The sequence below is a fragment of the Syzygium oleosum genome, unplaced genomic scaffold, assembly GCF_021117445.2.
Source record: "Syzygium oleosum isolate NSW1041296 unplaced genomic scaffold, Sole_v2.1 Sole_v2.03, whole genome shotgun sequence".
Lineage (NCBI taxonomy): Eukaryota > Viridiplantae > Streptophyta > Magnoliopsida > Myrtales > Myrtaceae > Syzygium > Syzygium oleosum.
Window position 1 is genome coordinate 13,413,648 of NW_026607487.1, and position 25,352 is coordinate 13,438,999.

At 41.0% G+C, this 25,352-nt stretch overlaps 3 protein-coding genes across 3 annotated transcripts in view; 1 reads left to right on the forward strand and 2 right to left on the reverse strand.

Moving 5' to 3' along the window:
- Nucleotides 1–25,352, forward strand: part of LOC115670891 (nudix hydrolase 25) — a 94,226-nt gene that overhangs the window by 20,804 nt on the left and 48,070 nt on the right. The window lies entirely within an intron of this gene.
- LOC115670617 (MLP-like protein 34) lies at nt 6,850–8,704 on the reverse strand. Its single transcript, XM_030591921.2, has 2 exons — nt 8,433–8,704; nt 6,850–7,252 (listed from the first exon to the last, which is right to left on the reverse strand). The coding sequence occupies exons 1-2, from the start codon at nt 8,614–8,616 to the stop codon at nt 6,984–6,986; spliced, it is 453 nt and encodes a 150-aa protein (XP_030447781.1). The 5' UTR covers nt 8,617–8,704; the 3' UTR covers nt 6,850–6,983.
- Nucleotides 20,738–24,199, reverse strand: LOC115670748 (uncharacterized). Its single transcript, XM_030592101.2, has one exon. The coding sequence runs from the start codon at nt 23,951–23,953 to the stop codon at nt 20,858–20,860; it is 3,096 nt and encodes a 1,031-aa protein (XP_030447961.1). The 5' UTR covers nt 23,954–24,199; the 3' UTR covers nt 20,738–20,857.

The following is a 25,352-nucleotide window of genomic DNA, read 5'->3' on the forward strand; positions in this document are numbered from 1 at the left end:
ATTCACACGTGATGGGGTTAACGTACTCAAAGTGGAGCATCTTCTTGGTGATCTCCCCCAAAAAATATCGAGCATTTATAGCGTCGTGAATCGCGTGTTTATAACTCCCAATGCCAACTTTGCACTGTGGCTCCATTGAATTGATAAAAAAAAAAACATATAAAGGGGTTGGTGTTGTGTATAGTAACTTCGTGAATCACGTGTCTTGTACTATGAGATACTGTTGATTAGTTTATCCCATATACAATGATTTTTTCCTTTCGCATAGATTTAGTTTTCAAGTATTGGTTTAATGACTATCTTTAAATCTTGGTTGTGTTCATGGTTTAATTTCGTGTGTCCCATATTCAGCTTTGTGTTTCATATATACATTTTAGCTTCATGTTTCATCGATTCTAGCTCCTCCTAGACAGGGGCAAGTACAAAATTTTCTGGTAAAGATAATTTCCAATCTATATCTTCGAAAAATTAAAATAATTCCCATCAAATCTATCGATTATCACTTTTCATTCTTCTATCGCTATCTATCCACTTCAACTCAGAGCTCCAATACTATAAATGAAGTGAAAAACAAGGGCAAAAGGACACTGTAAGTGTCATAACTTGTGTACGGCGCTCACTTTAGTGCCAAAAGTTTTCGCCGACTCACTTAAGTGCCAAATCGAAGGAAAAACGATCACTTAAATGCCAAAAGTTTTTTTTGGATCACTTCAGTGCTAAAATTTTTGAAAAACAATCACTTAAGTTCTAAAATTTTTGAAAAACGATCACTTAAGTACTAATTTTTTTGAAAAAAGATCACTTAAGTGCCAATCTCCGGCAAGCCACGTCAGCTTCAGAAATTAATAAAAAAAAATGCCACATCAGATTTCCGGCGAAAAATTGTGTACAACACCGGAGTTGGCACATAAGTGATCGTTTTTCAAAAATTTTAGCACTTAAGTGATCGTTTTTCAAAAATTTTAGCACTAAAGTGATCAAAAAAAAACTTATGGCACTAAAGTGAGCGCAGTACACAAGTTATGGCACTTGTAGTGTTCTTTTGCCGAAAAACAAGTGATTGAACATAATAATAAACAAAAAAAGGAAATAAGTCGAATATCAATTTTACGTGATTTGGTCGATGAGGCCAACTCCACAAGGAGAGCAGCATTAAATTTCACTATAAATCAGGCGATATAATGAAAATTACAACCACACTCGAGTCACTCAAACACTCTATGTTTCCTAGCCCACAATCACACCCATTAACTCACACAATGTTTTGCACTAGCGAATCGTTGCAAAACAATTTTCAATCTCACAAAGGAGCTCACGGATTTTGCTACAAGATTTATTGGCTTCAAATTGAGAAAATTGTCCAAAAAGTCATAACTTATTGCACTTTTGCCAATTCAGTCATAAACCTTTCAAGTTTGTCAATTAAGTCTTAAACCTTTTCATTTCTTACCAATTGAGTCCATCCGTACAATTTTGGTTGCCTAGAGCTGACATGGACGCTGGCTGTCCGGCTAACGCTGACGTGGCAATTTTTAATATTTTTTTTTGAATTTTTTTATATTTTGTATTTTTTTTCCTTTTCCTTTTTTTTTCTGGCCTTCTTCCCTCTAGTCGGTCCAGCAACCGGCCTTTAGCGAAGCTCACCCCAGCCGGCCACAGGCGAGGGCGAGCCTCGCCGTCTTGACCAAGGCGACGGCGATGGCGAGGTTGAGCCAAACCTCGCCGTCGCGACCCAGGCGACGGTGGGGTTGGCCTCGCCTTGGCTAGGCGAGGCTCGACCTCATCCAGATCTGGCAAGGCCGACCTTGCTGTCGCCTGGGTCGTGACGGCGAGGTTGGCCTTGCCTTTGCTGGGCGAGGTTCGACCTCGCCCAGCTAGGGGCTGGCAAGGGCGAGCTTTGTACCTCGTCGGCCGTCACCTCTAGCTAGTCGTCGGACCTACCAGAGGGAAGAAGGCCAGAAAAAAAAAAAGGAAAAATATATATATTAAAAAATTCAAAAAAAAATATTAAAATTTGCCACGTCAGTAGTGACCGGACGGCCGGAGTCCACGTCAGCTCCGAACGACTAAAATTGGCCGGATGGACTCAATTGGCAAGAAGTGAAAAGGTTTAGAATTCAATTAGCAAACTTGAAAGATTTATGACTGAATTGGCAAAAGTGCAATAGGTTTATGACTTTTTGAACAATTTTTCCACTTCAAATCACTTGCAATTTCTTCAAGATGTAATTCGCGAGCACGCGGCACAATTGATTGTTAGGGCTAAAGTTTTGGTTTTAGCAAACTAGAGTGAGCTGACCCTAGCCGAATCAAAATAGGAAACCTACTCATATTAAAAAATCTACTTGGATCAGGTTTCCGTTACGGCCTTTAACTCGAGTCGTATTCTCAACAAGAACAATGAACAATGAATTCTGATAGCAAAATTATTTGGCTGCATTTGGTAGTTCAGATTTAAGTCCAGATAGGATAACAAATAACCTCATCCGATGTTTGGGGACATCCTCCAGACCGAATAAACTGGGATATGTCCAGATAAAATGGCAGATAAAAAGTCCGGAGTAAGAGGTGGGATAGACTCAGATAGTATGAAAAAATATGAAAAAAAAAAATTTCAGAAGAAGGACGACGACCAGTTGTTTCTTTCTACTGTGATGATTGGCACCACAATTGTTGTCAATGGTGGCGCAGCACTGTCTCCGGCGAGTGAATTGTGCCGATGGAAGAGTTTGTTGGAATCCGGCTCATTGGACTCCATTGCGATGGTTGATTTCTAATCAAAACCAGAGGCAAGGAAACACCTGCAGTCCGCTTGTCTCGACGAACTCAGATTCACATCTCTTGATGGGATCAATATTGGTGCTGATCCCTGATCACCAATCGCTTTGATATCTTCGCGCTAGACCACTGCAATGACGACTGTGAAGATTTGTTTGTAAATCCTGAAGTCATCCTTCTCTCCATTAGTGATTGTTTAAGCAGTCTCGATAAAAGGAAGTGACGGCAAGATCAGAGCATGTGGGTTCATGGGTCCTCTTTTATTTTGCCATAGCTTGGTAGGTTCTTTAATTTTCATGATCTCAATCGACTGCTTTAGAGAAGAACTTGGCGAGAAGATTTTAGGTGGAGATGGAGACTTCACGTAGCATCGTCAAAGATGGAGACTTTGTGATGGGTCGCAATGAGATTACCATCGGAGATAAAGTCTCACCAGTGGCTGTGTAGTAGCACCGCCACCACCCAACCCTTCATCCCTACACCTTTTGCAACTCCGCCCTTTGTCGGCCCTAGGTTTCAAACACAATAGTGCTGATAAGTACATATATTCTAAATTCACTAAAGACTATGGTGTATTAGTGTGCTTATATGTTGATGATATGCTTATCTATGGAACTAATATGACTGGAATCATTGAGACTAAGAAGTATCTAACTTCCATGTTTAAAATGAAAGATTTAGGTGAAGTGAATACTACCTTAGGTATTAAAGTTAAAAAACATAGTGGGGGTTATTCTTTGAGCCAATGTGATTACATTGAAAAAATGTTAAATAAATTTGAACATCTTGGTTTCAAAGATATGAGTACTCCATTTGATTGGAGTATTAAATTAAATTATAATACTAGTAGAGCAGCGCAACAACTTGAATATGCAAGTATTATAGGGTCTTTAATGTAAGCGATGCATTGTACTAGACCTAATATTGCCTTTTCCGTGTGTAAGTTGAGTAGATATACTAGTAATCCAAGTATAGAATATTGGAAAGCTGTTACCAGAATTTTTGGTTATCTTAAGAGAATTAAAAATTTGAGATTATTCTATAATAATAATCCGACTGTATTAGAAGGATACACCGATGCTAGTTGGATTACAAGTGTGGGTGATAAATATTCCACTTCTGGATGGATTTTCACATTAGGTGAATGTGCTGTATCTTGGGCGAGCAAGAAACAGACATGCATATCACGCTCAACTATGGAATATGAATTTATTGCTTTAGTTACAACTGGGAAAGAGGCTGAATGGATTAGAAATTTGTTGTTGGATATCAAATTGTGGCCTAGTCCTATGCCTCCTATTTCTGTTTATTGTGACAGTCATGTTACTTTGGCAAGAGCTTATAGCAGCACCTATAATGGCAAGTTTAGACATATTAATCTAAGACATGAGTATGTAAGACAATTAATTCATGATGGTACCATAACAATTGTCTACGTAAGATCGAGCAAGAATCTAGCCAATCCTTTTACAAAGGCCTTACCAAGAGATGTGGTAAAGATGACCTCAAAAGAAATGGGGTTGAAACCCTTTAATCAAAATTACCAATAATGGTAACTCGACCTAATACTAGAAAATCACTAGTTATAAGGTTTAATGGGTAAGAAAAAGTTACTAAAAGTTATTGTTTGATACTAACAATAGCCCGGACATGAGAAGTTGGTATCGTCTGTTACGTTTTATAGAATGAATTAAATTCTTAATGAAATATATTACAAAGTGTTATTAGTAACAGACTAAATACTTCACCTATATGAGCTTAGAAGTGGTGTCGCTTTTTACGAAAGTTAGGGTTGCTTTCTAGAGAGCTCATGAAACAGATACAAACACAAGGCCATAATAGTGCTAAGTAAATTAGAAATTCTCGCTGAAATAAGAGGTTGGTATATGTGTGATATATCCAATTATATTATTAGAGTGGCAAGTTTAAAGCATAGCTACTTAAACTTTTATAGAATTTTGAGGTACTTGCACTAAGTAAAGGTTTGACTCGAAAGAGACCTTTATGTATGTATATTAATCTCATGAAATTCTCGGCTGTATATTTTTTAACATTTTATTTTGTAATTTTGTTTTACAAACAAAGTAGGGGCATTGTTGATTGTTTGTTTGTAAAACAAACAAAATAATACTTTTCCTTGTCCCACATAGGAAAGTTTTGATTGTGGACCACTATATTAGTGTGGATGTCTTCTAACTTGTTCAATTGAAGACGATGGGCTATGGTTAGATCACACAATACCCGTGTGCGGGTGCGCGTTTTTGGCAAACTTAGCACTTTGGGCGCTTGCGAATGATAATTAGCACTAATCATCGTTTATAAATTTTTATTTATTAAATTTTGAATAATAACAGTTTTATCCTATTGAAATAGTGTGACTGTTTGCAATAGAGTTGCAGTTATTTTTTTATTAATTAATTTCGAAATTTATTATTTTGTCTAACAGTTATTAGGCGTTCTTACAACTTTTAGAATAATTGTGTCCCTTAAGATATAACAACTTCACTTTTGGAAGATTATGTCTTTTCAAACATAACTCCATCATTTTTGAAAGGTTGTATTTGTTCAAAGATTATTTTTTCATAATTTATAAAATTCGGAATAATAAAAATAATAATTTATTTTATTATTATTTTAATCCGAATTTTATTATGTCTTTTGAGAAGGCATCTTTTGACAATGCAACTTCTCACGAAAGGTTGCATTCGGTTCAAAAAGACTGCAATATATATTCATATTTTTCAGTCTGTTTTCACTAACTTTTTTATACTACTTTCTCAAAACAATACAACCATCTTTTCCAATTGTTCCCCTTGAAAGACCCCGGAGAAATACTATAATTGTTATCTGGTATTTTCATTCAAAACTTTGTTGTATCCTGGAGAATTTTTGCCAGTGAGCATTAGCAACGTTGTGGGGCAAATAATTCCTTAAAAAGAGTGTTATCACGCCTCAAAGTCTAATTCCATTTTCTTCCCATTCCGTTTCCGTGAACATTTTTCTTCCTCTTGTTTTGTTGTTCCCTTTTCTGCTTCTTCTCTTCTTCATCGCAACCAACTGGTCCTCCTCCTCCTCCCCGTGCACAGTTGATCATTGTTACTCGCGCTAAGGGTGACCAAAAAAAGATTCAAACCGCAAAACAAACCAAACAGCACCGTGCCCACCCCTACTCTCTCTCTCTCTCTCTCTCTCTCTCTCTCTCTCTCTCTCTCTCTCTCTCTCTCTCTCTCTCTCTAAGGTTGCTCTAAGGTTGCAACCTCAATGGAAGTCATCGGCCTTCAGCAGTCAGAGTTTGAAGGTTTATTGAGGTGGGCGACCTCCCCCTCGAAAGCGATTTGAGCAGTGATTGCCAAAGCTCACGTTGAGATTTTGAATTTGTAGAGCTTCGATCTTGCAAGCGCACATGAATGAGGAGACAGTGGTGGTGATGATTGATCATGTGGGCCGCATCGTGGAATCTACATGATTAATGATTTAGATGAAATCGGTCTGCATGTGCTAACTTGAGTTGCTATAGAAATGGTTTCCGATAGTATTTATAAATTAGAATGAAGTGTCAGTAAGAATTCCTATAAGGTTTTATTTGTGAGATTATTGGGTATTACCGCGCCTTTGGAAACGTAAAGAGTGTTTTTAAGTGATGCAATTGAATAATCTTAATTTATATATTGTAGCACTCGTTTCATAAGGAACTCTTCCTCTCCTCGCAAAACGTCGATCTTGTGTTTATTTACTCTTTCTTTGGTTTTGATCAGTTTCCTAACATCTTAATGGAGAAACAAAGAGCCCATGAAATTTTACAACGCTAGGCTAAGTACTATCTGAACTGATATTGCCTAGCGACAGTTCATATGGACTGAATCCATCATAAGGTTAGGAGAGTCCTCGTCAAATAACAGCTTCACTTGAACTTCTATGGTTATATAGACAAACTCTTGCTTCTTAACATTACTTAAACGGTCGAAATGCTTATAGTTATTGCTTTTTGAATCTAATATATCATCGGCAAACCTTTAATCAAAGCAACGAACAATCACAAACAAAAGAGAGAGTAGATTCAAGAGAGAGAGAGACACGAAAACAGATCAGAGAGTTCAGCACTTACTAAGTAGTGCTGATCACTCCCTGTTTATTTATGCTTGTTTATTTGGATATTCGAAACACAAGCAGACATCATAGTTCTTCTTCCTCTTCTTTCGTAGGGCTTAGGCCTTGACGAGGTGAGCATCGATGTCTTTGGTCATGTTCGCCATGAAATCGAGATACTTGACTGGGTGTGGCATGCTCTCGTTCAACTTCTCGTACTCGATGATCATCTTGACGACGTCTGGTCCTCCAGCCCCATGGACGGCCTTCCAGATGGCCTTGTAGGTCTTGTAATAGTTGAACACCTCGCCTTCGATGCCGACGTGGGTTATGCTCTTGTTCTGGTCGTCAAACTGGACCTTCTCCTTGAATGTCTCCTTTCTCCCTTCTGCACAAATTCCACAACCCCACATGAGAATTGGAGGGCCAAAAAACAAAAGACCAAGTAATGAATGATTCTTCTTCTTTTCCTTTCATATATATATGCTTCTGAGTTTATATTCATGTTTCAAATGCATTAGTCATTGGACCAATCAAAGAGAACTTGGATATCTTTCTGCGTCGCTTCCCGTGTTCCATGATCACTTTAATTGGTGGCGGACTAAGTATATGGAATGTAGATGATCTCAAAGTGCTAGCTACATACACAGCGGAGGAAAGATCCAGCTCTATATCCATGCATTTCAATGCGATGGAACGGGAAAAATTGTCCAAAAAGTCTTAAACCTATATTTTTTTTTTGCCAATTCAATCATAAACCTTTCAACTTACCAATTGAATCATAAATCTTTTAAACAATTGTCAATGTAGTCTATCCGGTCAATTTTGGTCGGAAATCGCTAACGTGGACGCCGGCCGTCTTACGTGGCACTACCAACACTAACGTGAACAAATTTATTAATTTTTAATATTTTCCATTTTTTATTTTTTATTATTTTTCTTTTCTTTTTTTTCTCTTTCTTCCTCCATCGGTTGCCGAGCCTCGTCAATGGCAGGCGACCAGCCAGAGGCTATGACCAGCAAGGGGTGACCTCGTCGGTCCCGAGCAAGGTCAGGCCTTGCCCAAGGTCAAGGAGGTCGTCCCTCGCCAAATCACAATGAGGCCAACCCTTGCCCCCCCCTACCTTAGGCCAATGAGGGCGACCCTTGCTGATCATAGCCTCTGGCCAGTTGGTAGCCGTCGGCGAGGCTGGGCAACTAGCGGAGGAAGAAAGAGAAGAAAAAGAAAGAAAAAAATATTTAAAAAATCGAAAAATTAATAAAAATTTGTGCACATCAACGCCGGCCATGCCAAGTAGGATGGCCACCGTCCACGTTAGCAATTTGGCTGGATAGACTATATTGATAAATTTTTAAAAGGTTTAGGACTCACTTGGTACATTAAAAGATTTAGGTCCGAATTGATGAAAGTGCAATAAGTTTGGAACTTTTTAGACAATTTTTCGAACGGAATGACTATAGTGAGAAAGAAACGAAACGCGTGCTTGTTAAATTGCAATCGATTCTGTGCCTACTAAATCTAGGCCAAACTTAAAGAAATCTCTCAAACCACGAAAGAGGGTGCTCACCGACAGAGTAAGTCCACTTCCTAACGGAGCCCGCAGAGAGCCATTCACCTTCATGGATCTCCCCAGCGTGCAGCTCAGTGCAAGCTTTAGGAAGGTGGTGTGGGGTGTTCCTGAAGAAGCCGTAGAACTGAGCAGCGGATGACTTGAGATCCACCTCCACCTCCACCTTTCCTCTCACTGCCATTGTCTCCTCTTCTGAGAAAAAAAAAGTACCCAACAAGATGAAAGCGACGATATGTAACTTTCCAAACTTGGTGAGTACCTGGTGAATGGCGATAGCTAGTTTGTGCCCTCATTATATAGAAAGAAGAAAGGACCTCATCCTTGCGCCACGATATGTCATTAATTCCCCAGCGACGTCTTTGCATTATTGGTTGTATCAATCAAGATGGTCCCGCTCCATTGAATTGATTATTAAAAAGAAAAAAGTTGGAGTTGTGTATACTTACTTCGTAAATCACGTGTTTTGGATTTGCTTCATCGAGAATCACTCGTTCTCCTGATGGGGGAGATGAACAGCAAAGCAAGTAGCTCGTGCTGCATAATTTTATTTCAGTATCTACCAATTACTATGCGAGTACACGAGATTTGAAATTAGTTTAGCACAATGGTATTGTCGGATGTAATAAGGGAAGTTGGTTATTCGCCCCTTCAGTCTCATTAGTAACGTCGGTACGTGTTTCGACTAACATCCTGTTTAGTTTGTTGGGGTTGTGTTTCTACCCAATTTGTTGTATTTTTAGTGTTGTCACGTAATAGTGCTTGTATACGCAAAATAAAGTTATTCGACAAATCTGAAGTCACGTTCTGACGAGTAATCTGAATGTCGACGAATGATCCGAGCCCAACGAATTCACGTTGTGTCCTTAAGACAATTTGTCCCCTCTACCCGTACCCAAGGTTGTTGAACAATTGTCTCCCAGGATAGAACGGATCGCCTTTCCAAAGAAGCGGTACTTCTTCAAAGGAAATGTTCAAATGCAACTTCGCAGAATAATCGCACAAATGACAATGATGAAGAAACGGAAAAATAAAAATGTCTAGAGTGCGTCGGGAAAAGAGTCTCGCGGGAATAAAATGCCACGAAGAGTCACTCAGACCGAACTTAACAGTTCGGTTATATATATGGCGAAAATGAAGAGTCGCAAGCAATGAAGACTCGCTTGCGGTTTCCGTGAACAGTCGCGAAGGCTCACTTGAACCGAAGCGGTTTTTTCCGCTCGGGCCGTGAATAGTCGTGAGTTTCGATTTTCGTTCGGGCGAATCGACCCTCACGAACAGACATGTTTGTTTGTCCAAAATAAATAAATAATTTCTAACAAAACGTGTCTATTCGGGAAAAAATAAAAACCGATGGAATGGACCCGGGCCCGGACGGCGGCGGCGGCGCGCGGGGGGGAACCGACCTAGCTTGGTATAGGTCTTCTCCTTTCCACAAAAGTGGGGTACTCCTTGGGGCCCAAACCCATTTGAAAGGCTCATCTAAATAAATCATCTCCCATCACAACTTCTATCCAATGTGGGACTATTTCCATCCACACTTCTCGTTCACAATTTATGAATTTTGGATACTAAAATCTCAATATTTAGCTCATTGCTTTATAATGTGATGAGGCGGAGGTTGTTCTCATCACTGCCGGTGGCCGACGTAATGGTGGCGTCGTCAAAGCTTGGAAGAAGAGAGAGAGACAGGAAAGTTAGGATTTGGTGAAAAGAGGTGCCTATCTTTCTCAAATGGATAGTACTTAAAATGTTTTGTCACGTTTCTTTGGGTCCATACAAAGTTGTGTAGACCTTGCCTACGAAGAAACGCAGAGTCGATTGATTTTACAAGTTTGGGTACTTCATTTCTTTCTGCTCCTGAAGTAACTTCCATTTGCACGCAAATTATTTCCGTCGGTGACTGCAATGTGCCACTATCTTATCTAAAGATCGCAGTCAAAGAAGTTCTAACATGCATTGAGAATATAATAATAGGTTGCCAAGATTTCGTGATCTGCTGCTGCCAATCATGTTGTTACATGCACGTCAAGATGCATTGTATCTATCTATCTACCAATCAAAAGGTCTACTGTGCAAGCTCTCAGTGTACAGTAGACTAGAAGGACAGGTCTGAAGGTTTGTTTCATGGGAGGAAAACGAAATGCAGATCAGCAACTTGGAACCACAAACACTTGTTTCGATGTCAGTAGGATACGGGGAGAGAGCTAACAACTAACCAAGATACAATTATACACAGCCTGTAGCTGGTTTGGCTGACCTGCTTTTGAAGTTTCTGTGCTGTATATTGACTTGATAAACAATAATCGATAACATCAGTTTTGAACAATCCAATAATATTAATATATAAGCCGATCGTGGCTCCTTTAAAGCCATGAAGTGAGGATGGCCGGTTCCAAAACCAAAAGCCCAGTGCGATCCGCAAGAACAGCAAAACGAAGAATCCGGAAGGAGAGCAATAAACTCCTTCATTTGAACTTTGGGACGCTAAATTCAGAGGCATATTCTAGAGTGAGAGAAAAAAATGTAGTCGGCTAAGTTCGTATATCAGAAATTAAAATCAAACGTTAGGAAAAAACTAACCTGAAAGCAGTACAACCAAATAAGCAGAATGTTGATCCGAGCCCAACGAATTAACGTCGTGTCCTTAAGACGAATTTGGCCCCTCAATCGCACTGAGGATATTGGACAATCGTCTCCCAGGATAGAACGGATCTCGTTCCTCCGAAGCGGTACGTATTCGGAGGACTCCAACGAACGCAATTTTGCAGAACAATCGCACCAAATGACAATGATGAAGTGAATATGCGTAGAGTGCGTCTGGAAAAAATGAATGCCACGAAGTGATATATATATTCCGAACTAAACTGTTCGGTCTTATTCAAGTGACGAAAAATGAAGAGTCGCGAGTTTTCGTGAATAGTAGCGAAGGGCTTCGGTTTTCGTTCGGGCGAACCGAACCTCACGAACAGACATGTTTGTTTGTCCAAAAATAAATAAATAAATAAATAATTTCTAAACAACGTGTCTGTTCGAAAACTAAAAAATAAAAAACCGATAGAGAGTGGACCCGGAACCGAACCGAACCGAGCCGGCCGGACGGGCGGCGGGCGCGCGGGAGGTGGACCGACCTAGCTTGACGTAGGTCCTCTCTCTTCCACAAAAGTGAGGTACCCCTTGGGGCCCAAACCCATTTGTGAGGCTCAACTATTTGAACCCATCTCCCATCTCTCTTCTACCCTATGTGGGACACTTTCACCCACACACTTCTCATTCAATTCTATGGGATTTTGGTTCCAAAATCCCAACAATCCCCCACATGAATGAGAAGTTCAGATATCATGACTCTTTGTGTATGCATGAGATGCAATGTGCGATTATTCCATGAGAAAACGTTGCATCAGGATAAGTAGTCTGAGACCTTGAACTTTCCTTAGTGAAACCTATCGGACTTACTCAGTCAATCAGTAGACTTGATGTCTTTGAACTGTCGACCTTTGGTGTAAGCCTAGACAATAGAAATCACACAACTGTTTCTCGAACAAAATTGGTTCTCACTGTTGTGTTCGTTTTGGCCATGAACACCGCCTGGTCTCATGAGTGTTTTAGAGAATTCGGCCTTTTCAATTCTCACAGAAGCGGCCCTCACTTCACACTCACATAGGTGATTTCTGAACATATAGTATATCACATACTCAATTCAGAATCATTAAAAGCTTTTGCTTAACCTTCACATATTAGTATCTTGTCTTCATCCGGAATGAGTAAAAATTTAACAAGATCTACACTTGTCTTCATAACTTAGTTGTCCCTTTGAACCTAGATCGTGGGATCTCCAGTCAACTAGGTAGGGTTTCCGCTATGATGACTTGTTTATAGGCCTTAAACCCATTCCCCTTGATGTTTTTGCAACCATCTCTCCAGTTAGGCCTTTTGTCAATGGATCCGCAATATTATCTTTTGACTTCACATAGTCAATGGTGATAATTCCACTAGAGAGAAGTTGTCTTACTGTATCATGTCTTCGACGTATGTGTCGAGACTTACCGTTATACATGACATTCCTTGCTCTTCCTATTGCCGCTTGACTGTCACAATGTATACATACAGCGGGCACTGGTTTAGGCCAATTAGGAATATCTTCCAAGAAATTTCGAAGCCACTCTGCTTCTTCACCGGCTTTATCCAAAGCAATAAATTCCGATTCCATAGTGGATCTAGCAATACAAGTTTGTTTGGATGATTTCCAAGACACTCGCCGCTCCCCAAGTGTGAATACATATCCACTTGTCGATTTTGTGTCTTTAGTGCCGGTTATCCAATTTGCATCACAAGTATCCTTCAAGTACCGCTGGATATTCGTGTAATGCAAAGCATAATCTTGAGTATGCTTTAAGTAGCCCAATAAACGTTTCATTGCTTTCCAATGATTTTCATTTGGACTAATCAGTAAATCGACTTAGCTTGCTAACCGCACAAGCTATGTCCGGCCTAGTACAGTTCATGACATACATTAAACTGCCTAGTATACTAGCATACTCATTTTGAGCCTTACTTTCACCAGTATTCTTCGAAAGATGTAAATTAACATCTATAGGAGTCTTTACCGGTACAATATCTAGATTCTTGCACTTTCCAAGAATCGTCTCAATATAATGGGATTGTGATAGAGTTAATCCTCCATATGTTTTATGGATTTTAACTCCTAAAATAACATCTGCAACCCCCATATCTTTCATATCAAATTTACTTGTGAGCATGCGTTTGGTTGCCTTAACAACCTCACTATCGCTGCCCATTATAAGCATGTCATCTACATATAAGCACAAAATGGCAAAACCATTATGAGTGTTCTTAACATATACACATTTATCACACTCATTGATCTTGAAACCATTCGACAACATGACTTGGTCGAATTTAGCATGCCATTGTTTCGGTGCTTGTTTCAATCCATAGAGTGACTTGATAAGCCGACATACTTTCTTCTCTTGACTTGGAACAATGAACCCTTCGGGTTGTTCCAAATATATTTCTTCTTCCAAATCCCCGTTTAAGAAGGCCGTCTTAACATCCATTTGATGGATTTCAAGCTTATACACCGCTGCTATGGCAATTAGCATCCTTATGGATGTAATTCTAGTAACAGGTGAATAAGTATCAAAATAATCAAGACCTTCTCGTTGCTTGTATCCTTTTACTACAAGCCTAGCCTTATATTTATCAATAGCACCATCCGCTTTCATTTTCCTCTTGAAAATCCACTTACATTGTAGTGGTTTATTACCAGGAGGAAGGTCAACCAATTCCCATGTATGGTTTGACAAGATGGATTCGACTTCACTATTGATAGCTTCTTTCCAGAACGGGGCTTCTGGCGAAGTCACAGCTTCTTTGAATGTCCGAGGCTCATTCTCTAACAGATACGTTAAGAAATCAGGTCCAAAAGACGTGGAAGTCCTTTGTCTTTTACTACGTCTAGGTTCATCCTCAATTGGATCATTTCTAGATATAGTATCTCGAGACCTCTTATTATTATCAATTGGCTCATATACTATGTTATACGGAAATATATTTTCAAAGAACGAAGCGTCCCTTGATTCAATTATCGTATTAACATGTATATCTCGGGATCTCGACTTGTGAACAAGAAAACGATATGCATTGCTATTCTGAGCATATCCGATAAAAACACAATCAACAGTCTTTGGTCCTATCTTAACCTTTTTAGGCTTAGGAACCGCAACCTTAGCCAAACACCCCCACACTTTGAGATAATTCAAGTTAGGCATTCTGCCTTTCCATTTCTCATAGGGAGTTTGTTGTGTTTTTCTGTGGGGCACTCGATTTAAAATAAAATTCGCCGTCAAAACAGCTTCCCCCCACAAATTCTGTGGTAAACCGGAACTATTCAACAATGCATTCATTGTTTCCTTTAAAGACCGGTTTTTCCTTTCTGCCACTCCATTAGATTGCGGCGTATAAGGAGGAGTCATTTGGTGAACGATACCAAACTCAGTACAAATTTCCTCAAAAGGAAATTCATATTCACCTCCTCTGTCACTTCTTATCATTTTAACTTTCTTATTCAACTGAGTTTCAACTTCGGACTTATAAATTCTAAAAGCATTCACAGCCTCATCTTTGCTACTAAGCAAATAAACATAACAATACCTCGAGCAGTCATCTATAAATGTGATAAAATACTTATTACCACCTCTTGACGGTATTGATTTCATATCGCATATATCTGTGTGTATTAAATCTAAAGGTTCTGAGATTCTATTGTCTACAGAATGAAAAGGAGACTTAGAAAATTTAGATTCAACACACACTTGGCATTTCTCACTAGAACATTCGAATTTTGGCAATAATCCCATGTTCATTAATTTCTTTATCGACTTATAGTTAACGTGTCCTAATCTAGCATGCCATAAATTAGGAGACTCAAGCACATAAGCAGAAACAACTTTATTCATAACATCATTGGGTACAACAGTCATTACATTTAACTTGAAAAGACCATCACTGAGGTAACCCTTTCCTACATACATCTCATTCTTGGAGAGTACAAACTTATCGGATACAAAAACCAACTTGAAGCCATTCTTGCTAAGAAGAGATCCGGACACTAAATTCTTGCGTATGTCTGGCACATGTAGCACATTATTTAGTGTCACAACTTTCCCAGATGTCATCTTTAGAGCAACCTTTCCAACACCTTCAACCTTAGAGGTCGATGAATTACCCATGTAGAGTTTTTCATCACCTTCCATAGGCATGTAAGATGAGAACATTGATTTATTGGCGCAAATATGACGAGTTGCTCCAGTATCAATCCACCACTCCTTGGGATTTCCCACCATATTACACTCGGATATCATGGCAGTTAGATTGATATCATCAACACCATTGGAAATTTCTTCCACCACTGCAGTCTTTGGCTCGATGTCCAGACTTGCCACAGTTGAAGCACTTGCCAACGAACTTCTTCAGGCCTTGGGTGAATCCCTCTCCAGACTTGCTAGTCATTTTTCTCTTCTTGTTGGGTTTTGATCCTTCTTCAACAACATTGACCCTTGAGACCGCCAAATTGCTGCCAACTTTCTTTTCGGAATTTCTATTGTCTTCCTCTATCCTCAACCGAACAATCAAGTCTTCAAGTGACAACTCCTTTCTCTTGTGTTTGAGATAATTCTTGAAATCTCTCCAGGATGGTGGCAATTTTTCAATGAATGCAGCCACTTGAAATGTCTCACTTAGAGTCATTCCTTCAAGCATGAATATCATGCATAATCACTTGAAGCTCTTGAACCTGACTTAAGACGGTCTTTGAATCAACCATCTTGAAGTCCAGAAATTTACCGACAATGAATTTCTTCAATCCGGCATCTTCGGTTTTGTATTTCTTGTCCAGACTATCCCATAACTCTTTAGCCGTTTTTAGCGGACTATATACGTTATAGAGAGTATTGTCCAGACCGTTGAGGACATAGTTGCGACACAGGAAGTCAGAATGATTCCATGCATCCACAGCAGCAAGCTTTTCTTTATTTGTCTCTCCAACGTCCAATTTAGGACCATCCTCATTGAGGAATCTAGCCAAGTTCAAGGTCGTGAGATAGAACAACATCTTTTGTTGCCATCTCTTGAAATCCGTACCATTGAACTTTTCTGGCTTTTCTCCGTGATTCGGAACAGGATTAACCGAAGTCGAAGCCGAAGCCATTTCTGAAATATAAACACATACCATATTCACGAACAGAATTGAAAATTTCTAATATGAACAATATTCGAAAAATTCGTTAACGAACAGAATGTGCAAATAGAATCGTATTCTATACGATATGACAAGGAACATACAAACTATACAAAAGTTCGAATTAAAGAAACGGCAATATGATATTTGATAGAAAAACTCAATGAACAACGCATAAGAATATACGAACAGAACCGAAGGAAAATTCGTCTTAAGATTGTAGTCGGCTAAGTTCGTATATCGAAATTAAAATCAAACGTTAGGAAAAAACTAACCCGAAAGCAGCATACAACCAAATAAGCGTAATGTTGATCCGAGCCCAACGAATTAACGTCGTGTCCTTAAGACGAATTTGGCCCCTCAATCGCACCGAGGATATTGGACAATCGTCTCCCGGGATAGAACGGATCTCGTTCCTCCGAAGCGGTACGTATTCGGAGGACTCCAACGAACGCAATTTTGCAGAACAATCGCACCAAATGACAATGATGAAGTGAATATGCGTAGAGTGCGTCTGGAAAAAATGAATGCCACGAAGTGATATATATATTCCGAACTAAACTGTTCGGTCTTATTCAAGTGACGAAAAATGAAGAGTCGCGAGTTTTCGTGAATAGTAGCGAAGGGCTTCGGTTTTCGTTCGGGCGAAACCCGGCCGGACGGACGGCGGCGGCGGCGCGCGCGCGGGAGGTGGACCGACCTAGCTTGACGTAGGTCCTCTCTCTTCCACAAAAGTGGGGTACCCCTTGGGGCCCAAACCCATTTGTGAGGCTCAACTATTTGAACCCATCTCCCATCTCTCTTCTACCCTATGTGGGACACTTTCACCCACACACTTCTCATTCAATTCTATGGGATTTTGGTTCCAAAATCCCAACAAAAAAACTTTCTCTGAATTTGAGGATTGGATATATGGGCACCAACACATTAAAATAAAGAACGCAATCCTATCAGTCCGCCATGTATATATACTTGGATAGACAGGGCGGTCTCAGTCGGAAGCTTCTGTTCCTCCTACTTTGGTGAGGAACCCTAGTAACCACGATTCTTGTGTTGCAACTTTTTTATAATTCGACGACTCAAGATATTGGAGAATGGTGATTGGTATGTCATATCTATGACTTTCTCCCCATTATAAGAAGATAGGTAGGATTGATAAATATCTATACCCTACGTTAGTATTCAACACGGACAGGTGAAGAGAGACAGACAGACAGAGAGAGTTGTGGGGTGCTTAGGCTTAGAGGCAATTTAGTAATGTACGTCCAACAACGTGTTGTATATCATAAGAGAAATAGGAGCAGTAGCGGAGTGACCAAGCTCCCACCCCGACTTACAATGTCTGAAAACATGACACTCATAAATGGGCGAAAGGGGAACATGACACTCATAAATGGGCCATTAGTTATCCAACATGGCACTTCAAGTCGCTGTTACTTATCCAACGCGGCATGCCACGATAAGATAAAATAAATGGAAAGAAAAAGAAAACAGAGATAAAAAGATAAAGAGAAAGAAAAGAAAAAGCAAAAAAAAAAAAAACCAGAGAGAGAGAGGCGGCCATGACCGCTCAAGCTCTAAGCTCCTGGCGGCCATGGTCGCTCGTTCTTCCAGCTCACGACGGCTAGCTTCGAGCTCACGGCGACCATGGCCGCTGGAGTTCCGAGCCACGAAGCTCGCAGAGGCCATGGTCGCTCGAACTTCGGGTGCGACGGCCATGGCTGCTCAGCATGATGTCTGAGCGGAGAACACAAGCAGACATAGCTCTGTTTTCGTTTACTATCTGGAGAAACGAGCTCTGTTTTTGTTGTGATTTGAGTTGGTGTATTTCAGAATTTGATTTGGAAAATGCTCAGGAGTGCATCCCCACATTTGGAGTTCGAATCCAATCCATGTTAGCCGGCATCTTTCAAGAATGTGAATTGGGTTTTGGGATTAACTTGCAATAGAGCAAAATGATGGCATCGCTCTTGCTTGCTTATTTGCTACCTATCTTAACCCTCAAGAGAATTGCCCGCGACTGTTCTCACTTTCAGTGGCTTCGCTCGTACAAATTTGGGCTTGACGGTGAGGTATCACCTTTGAGGTCTACCTGTAATTCTAAGCTAGCGTCTTCCCATTCTCAGGCGGCTTGCTCGGTGCGTCAATCAAGCTTGTGATCTTTTAGGTGAGCGGTGCCATATGGCCATGGCCGCCGTCGCCCCTCTATCTCCCCCCTCGCTCGTCCCCATCTCTGTCTGCTCGCGTGCCCTGCTCTATCCTCATGTGCTCGCGGCAACCATGGCCATGGCCAGTCGAGTTTCGTGCTCGTTGCAACCGGGAGCTTGAGCGGCCATGGCCGCCAGGAGCTCTGAGCTTGAGCGGCCATGGCCGCCTCTCTCTCTCAAGTTTTCTTTTTTCTCTTTTGGCTTTTTCTTCTGTTCCTCTTTCTTTCTCTCAATTTTTCTTTTCCTTCTCATGTGTGTTTTCTAATGTGGCTGTACACGTGGATGCCACCTTAGATAACTAATGATGACTTGGACAACGAGGATAGATTTGAAATTGAAATGAAAGTTGATGATTTATTTTAAGACAGGAAAAAGGTCGGAGTAAATTTGAAACTGAATCTAAAATTTGGGATTTTTCAGGGAGTTTGCCCTTTCAAAATCATCACATGCTAATGTTGGAGCAACACGGAAAAGATGGATCTCAACAAACAAAAGAAAGTAGATATGGAGAAGTAAAGAGCAGACAAGATAAATGAATTGCATATCACCAGACTATACAGCTGCAATGCATATTACAGGGTCGATAATAACTTACTAGTCAAGCATATAAGAGGCAGGTGAGTTCTTCTAGAACCGTATGGCCAAAAAGATCCTCTCAGAACGGCTGTTCTCACGAAAACTCAACAAATCAAACAGTTCAGATAGTGAACTCCCATAAACATGATTGTAATGTCAGTTGTACTTCCAATAATACAGCAGAAGAAGCACGCAGCACAAATCTTTCACACGAGGAAAGAGAGACTCGACGCTAGTCACATTGAAGAGAACCAGAGCCAAGAACAGATACCTTCAACAAGCACCTGACGCTACCTGATAAGAATACAGCAAGCTTCACTTTTATCAGAAATTTTAGTCTTGCAGTAGTCTTTAGAGCAGCAGGAGTCAAAATGATGCTGACTGTCCCATTGACACAACATCCTAACCCCAAAAGTTCAAAAGAATGGACCCTGTGATAGCTAATTATTCAAGATCAGTCAACTTTCACAAAGGAACTTTGCTGTGTCCAGATGGAACACAGAAAAGCACACTTATGATGGAAAAGGAAACAATTACTGAAAAAACTCGAAGAACATATGCCAATTGCAGTTGCTAAGGCAATCTGCCATTCCCTTTGGCATAAACAAACAAGCAATCCTTATTAGGGTCACCTTCACATGAAGACCTCTAAACCGACATCTCAAGAAGCTCTTGAACATTTAAAACTCTTTGCTCTATGCCTGTAGAAAACTGTTTCTGCAGTCAATATAAAACCAATTGATTGAATAAGAGAAACGGACTTTATACACTTCTAAAAGTAGAAAAAGGTCCATTGTCATCGAAATTTCAGAAAGAAAAACATTATGCTGAAGAGAGGTTATAACAAGATCTGCCCAATCTGCTCTCTCCACGAAATGATTTCACCATAAAGAGAGCAATTGTTTGTGCATTTCAAAACCTTCTTCAAGCAACTTGTTTGTTAATCTGCTTATGTATAACTGTATCTGGAATCACTAAGGAAAGCATAATCTACACGCGAACAAGAACAATTAAGAAATCATTCAATTTGCTATGCATTGACTTCTATGTATCAGCCGAAGAAAAATCGTTTGCCTGCAGAATGAAGATTGAAGCATGGCAACTATGTCCCAAATCGACTGCCTCAAATTTCCTCATACCAAATGACTTCAGTTACTTTCAGCAAGATCATGTCAACCTTAACCTCGAGTCGCTCAATGGGTTCTGCTAATAAAATCCTTCTTTTGTCTTAATTCACTAAATCATAGTCATGTGAAACAAGAAGTGTTGTCTTACATCACTACTCGATTGACTCAGTTGTCAAAAGTTACCGTGACCCTTTCACGGTTCACTTAACAATATGATTCAATCCGCTATTTAAGTCTAACCGATGCCAGTAATTAATGTAGAAGAACATCCGACTCAAAAAGCTATTTCGATTTAGCGTAGGTAACTAGTTGAACCTCGACATCGTAAATCAGATAATCAACTAATAGAACATTAACAGATAGACTGTGTTTGTGTGTGTGAGCTCCTCGGCACCACGTAGGGGTCCACCCAAATTAATTATCAATTGGCACATACCACATTCTTGTATGAGAGAATTTTGTGATTGTCAATTGAGATTTGGTTGGGTGAATCACCTAAGAGGGGACAATGATGCGATACCCAGTGGAGGTGAGCATACAGAAAATGGTCGACCTGGCTCCAGTTTTCAGTAGCATGAAAGAGATTTCCTAGTCGCTTCACTTTTTGAAGGTAAATCGACTTTAATTGGAGCAATAAGCTAAAATACAGATTCAACTTCGTATATCCAGCATTTCCAACTCAATCAGTGGAGAAATGTAGCGCCTCAAAAATATATTTCTATAAGCTAATATCACAACATGTTTGTTGGAGACCGTCTACACTTTTCGAGCCAGGGTCCTCTGCTTCGTTGCATGCTGCACAACCTTTTCCTCCACAGGGAGGCCTTTTCGCCGCCTCACAGCGTCAATCAGCTTTCTCGCTGTATTTGGAAGTACACTAGAGCCATCTCCGAACTCCTCAATTTCCTCTTCAGTTTTGGGCACAAAGAAAGGATCCTCAGGAAGCGCTTCCCAGTGACTAAGTACTAGCAGAGCACTAGCGGCTCCACCTGTCCATCTCCTTAGCTCATCTGCGAAACCAAAACTTTCAGCAACTGGAACATATGCATGGACCGTGAATAACGGTGACCCTTCCTGCATTTCCTCCTTCAGAACATGAGCCCTTCTCCTGCCCAAAACAGCATACATTGATCCCAAGTTTTCAGTTGGAGTGTTTAATTCGCAGAAATACTTGGCTTCAACAAGTCGGGGTTTATTTCGGAGAACTGCCGCTCTACAGGCATCTTTGACTGCCGCCATAACTTGCCCAGTGAAGATGGCATGCTGCTCAGGCTGTTGATTATTTTCGGGCTCATCAGATTTGCCCGCCAAAGGAGAAAGATAGGCCTCAACAACAAAAGCTAAGCCCCACATGGGTTCATCGCACAAGGGGCCAGATGATGTAGCCAGTTGAAAACCAGATACAATGCCACTCTCAAGACTCTTTGCTTCCTCATACAATTCTTGATTAGATTCTACAATTTGCTGTGCAGCTATATCATCACAATCAACAGTATCCAGAAAGCCTAATCTCTCAGATACATACGCCGACCCTCGAACGAGAACAGCTTTGTCAGAAATCTTTTTCTTGGAGTCTGGGGTGAAGAGTATATTTGGACCAACATGTCTAGGCCCAAGTGACCAAATCCTCCTAAGGAACTTAAGCCACTTAGCTCTACATTTATCAGCATGATCCTTGTCATTCTCAGCCGCTGAGTTGATCTCACTATCTATCGCATCTATTATACGTTTCTTAAGTGCTTCAGTTGGATTCTCCTCTTCCTTCGTTCCTGATTGCTGTGTTTCCACAATTTTACTGCTCTGTCCTTGCTTACCACCTATAACATCCCCAAGGAGGTTGGCACTTTCGTCAAGCACCTTAGTTAGTGCAGGTGGCAGTTTCATAACTTGCACTCGAATTTCGCACCTTCCATTTGGAGTAGTCTTCTCAACATAATCTGAGCTCTTAGATAATGACTTCAGGTTTTCTAGTGGATTGAATTGATCACCTTCAATAGTCTCTTTATAGGAAACGAGGGGCGGTGAGACTTCTAATCTTACCTTAGCGAACCTCTCCTTCAAATCCTTTATGCACCTCTCTAGATGAACCTCTCCAGCAGCAGAAAGCACATGTTCACCTCTACCAGAAACACTGACTTCTACAAATGGGTCTGCGCGGTTCAGAAGCCTCAATCCTCTCATAAGGGAACCCATATCTGCTGGGTCAGACGGCTCAATTGCCACTCGGAGGGTTGGAGCAACTTGGAAAGACATGCTTGAGAAGGGCCAACAGTTCATAGTGGATGAAAGGGTCGCACTTTTCAATATATGCTGACCAAGGCCACGGATGGCTACAATATTCCCTGCCTTTGCAGAAGAAACGGGTTTTAGTCCTTGACCCATCATCAAGTACAATGAATGCAAGTCAGCTACCTGCACATGCTTTTGCACCGATTCTCCCTTGAGGGGATCATACAAAGCCGAAAGCACAAAAACTCTCTGCCCCGAAGAAAGAACCCCGCTGAAAATCCTAGCAAATGCAAGAAAGCACTCATCTGATTCTCCACCTGGGCCTTCATCGTTTGAACTGTTCAACACTTCCCCCTGTGGACCTCTTTGAGGTAGCATTTTCACCGGGATAGCAAACATCTTGGACACAAAAGCAACACACGGTGCGTCGGAACTACCATTACATTTCTCAACAGATCTCCTAACAAGCTCTGCCTCTGCAAGCACGTCCGAGTCAACTCCACTATCTAAAACTTCTCTCTTCGGAAGCAATCGTGAGACGCGAAATGATTGCGCGGCAATTGGATCAGGCATACACCTAACAACCATGGATAAAATTGCATCGGAAAGAGGAAGCCAGCGGCTCATTATAGCTTGCAGCATTACTTTCGGATCCTTATTCTGGAGCTCACGAGGTGGTATGGATAAATTAAACGATTTGATGAGCTTCACAAGCATCTCTTTCTGCCCATCAGGTTCTAGAGCTGCCTGGTAAACCTTCCAAAGTGGCTCCAGCACAAACTGGACAAACATGGGTTTGGCCTTATTGCTCCCTCCTCCACCCAGTGCCTTCTTGCCCACTATCATCTTCGTTTTGTTATTGTAGTACCTCGGGCCCCAAAGCGCCTTCTGCAGCGCAGCTGCACTGGCTCCGAGCTTCGAAGCATAAAACTCAGCAAACTCGTTGATACTAAAGCCCCACCCGTCCAATGCGCACACAAACGCCACATTCCCTTTCTGGGGTTGAAAGGTATCTTCCTCATCATCTTCGATCAACTGCAGATTCTCGTCATCGACCACGCCGCCCGTGGAACCCGCAAGCATCGAGTCCACGTCCGACAAGTACTTCTCCGACTTATAAGCGCTCACGATCCCATTAACCTCGTGGACTATCCTCAGCAACCGGTTATAGGCCTCCACGGGGCTCAACTTCAGCTCACAGATCAGCCTATCGATTTTGTTGAGCACCAAGCAAGGAGTGAGCTTCTCGATCCAAGCTTGGCGCAACACGGCGTGGGTTTGGATGTGGACGCCCTCGACGGCGTCCACCAGCACCAGCGCCCCGTCGCTCAACCGAGCGGCGGTGGACACCTCGCTACAGAAGTCCATGTGACCGGGGGAGTCGATGAGGTTGATCGAGTAGTCCCTATAGTCGAGAGCGATCGAAGAGCTCTTCATCGTGATGGCGCGCCTCTGCTCCTCGTCTAGAAAGTCCATGAACCGGAGCTTACCTGCGAGTTTCGGGTGGAGCAGCCCGCCGCCGCAGGAGGCGATCAGGTGGTCGGCGAGGGTGGTCTTGCCGTGATCGACGTGGGCGAGGATGCATATGTTCCGGACCTTCTGGGCATCGTCGGAATCGCCCATCTCCTCCCTGCTTTGCCCCTCTCGAAACGATGCCGAATCGAGCGGAGGAGGGGGAGGGGGCTCCTGCGAATTCGGAGACGAAGCCGAGACGGGTCGGCGCCGGCGGCTTCCGGCGGCGAGGTTCGGCGGCGAGTTCCGGAGGAGATGGAGGAGGTGGCGGCGGCGGAGGATCGAACTGGTTTGATTTGGTTGGGGCTGGTTCTTCTTCTTCGGTTGCGTGAATCATCGTCGTGGTTTTGGGGGTTTTGGGGGGACTCAGGCCACCAAAAAAAAAATTATAAGACCTATAAATTTAGGTAATAACGAATTTTTTCTACAAAAGAATCACAAAAAATTATTTTAAAAAAAATAGAGAAAATCTCCTTCGTTAACTATAAAACCTCCTTTAAAATGTCAGTATAATGGATTCTTACGAAAGAATCAGGAGAAATTATAATAAATTCTGATTTGAGAATCCGCTTTTCGAGATTATATAACTATCGTTTCAAAGAAATTGGTAAAATTTTAGGACTCGTGCATTTTGTTTTTGACAAAAAACAGAGGGATTTTTTTTTTTGCTTTTTTCAAAAGAGATCCAACAATTTTCGGAAATTGAAAGTTTTTTGTTTCTACTCGTTAAATTAAATAAAGCAAGTATGCTCCTTTAATAATTTAATGTGAGGGTACACGAAGACGACACACAAATGGAGAATCGAAGTTTCAAGTTTCACAATTGCCAATCGAGAAGTAAATGATTTCATGATGAAATTTGCAATAAAAATCTAAAATTAGTGTTCGATGTATATATATATATAAAAACAAACTAAATGACTATCACATGATATCATTAGAAGGCCTGCACAATACACAGAACTTAAGAAATTTCTTTTTTACTTTAACGATGTTAAGAAATTTTAATTATAATATTTTGGTTATAATTTTAAGTAAGGAGAAATAAAGGAGAAAGTTGAGGACAATTTTTAGTAAGTTCTCTATGCACACGTTCCGACGGGCTCTGGCAGCGCTCCCTCGGGTCCGAACCTCCAGAGGCCCGGCCCAAAAGGGAAAACATGGGCGGGTCAGCCCATCGGGCCACCTTCCTATTTCTTTTTTTCTTTTTTTTTTTATTTCAGCTAAAATATGAAGGGAAAATGATCATAGGACTTTCTGTTATTTCATTTTACCACTTTACCTATTGAGTTCCATACTATCTTTTCTCTCCTGTATTAGAAATTGACCTTATTTTGTCCCATCTGCGTTTATAGGTTGTATATATCAAGGCGGCATTATCCATAAAATCATATTTTTGTTGATTTTCAAGCAAATATATGGGTGGAGTTATCAGGTAGCCAACCACAAATACACAATACGACATGGATAATATGTTTTTGCTACTTTTGTGCGGTCCAACGACAGCATA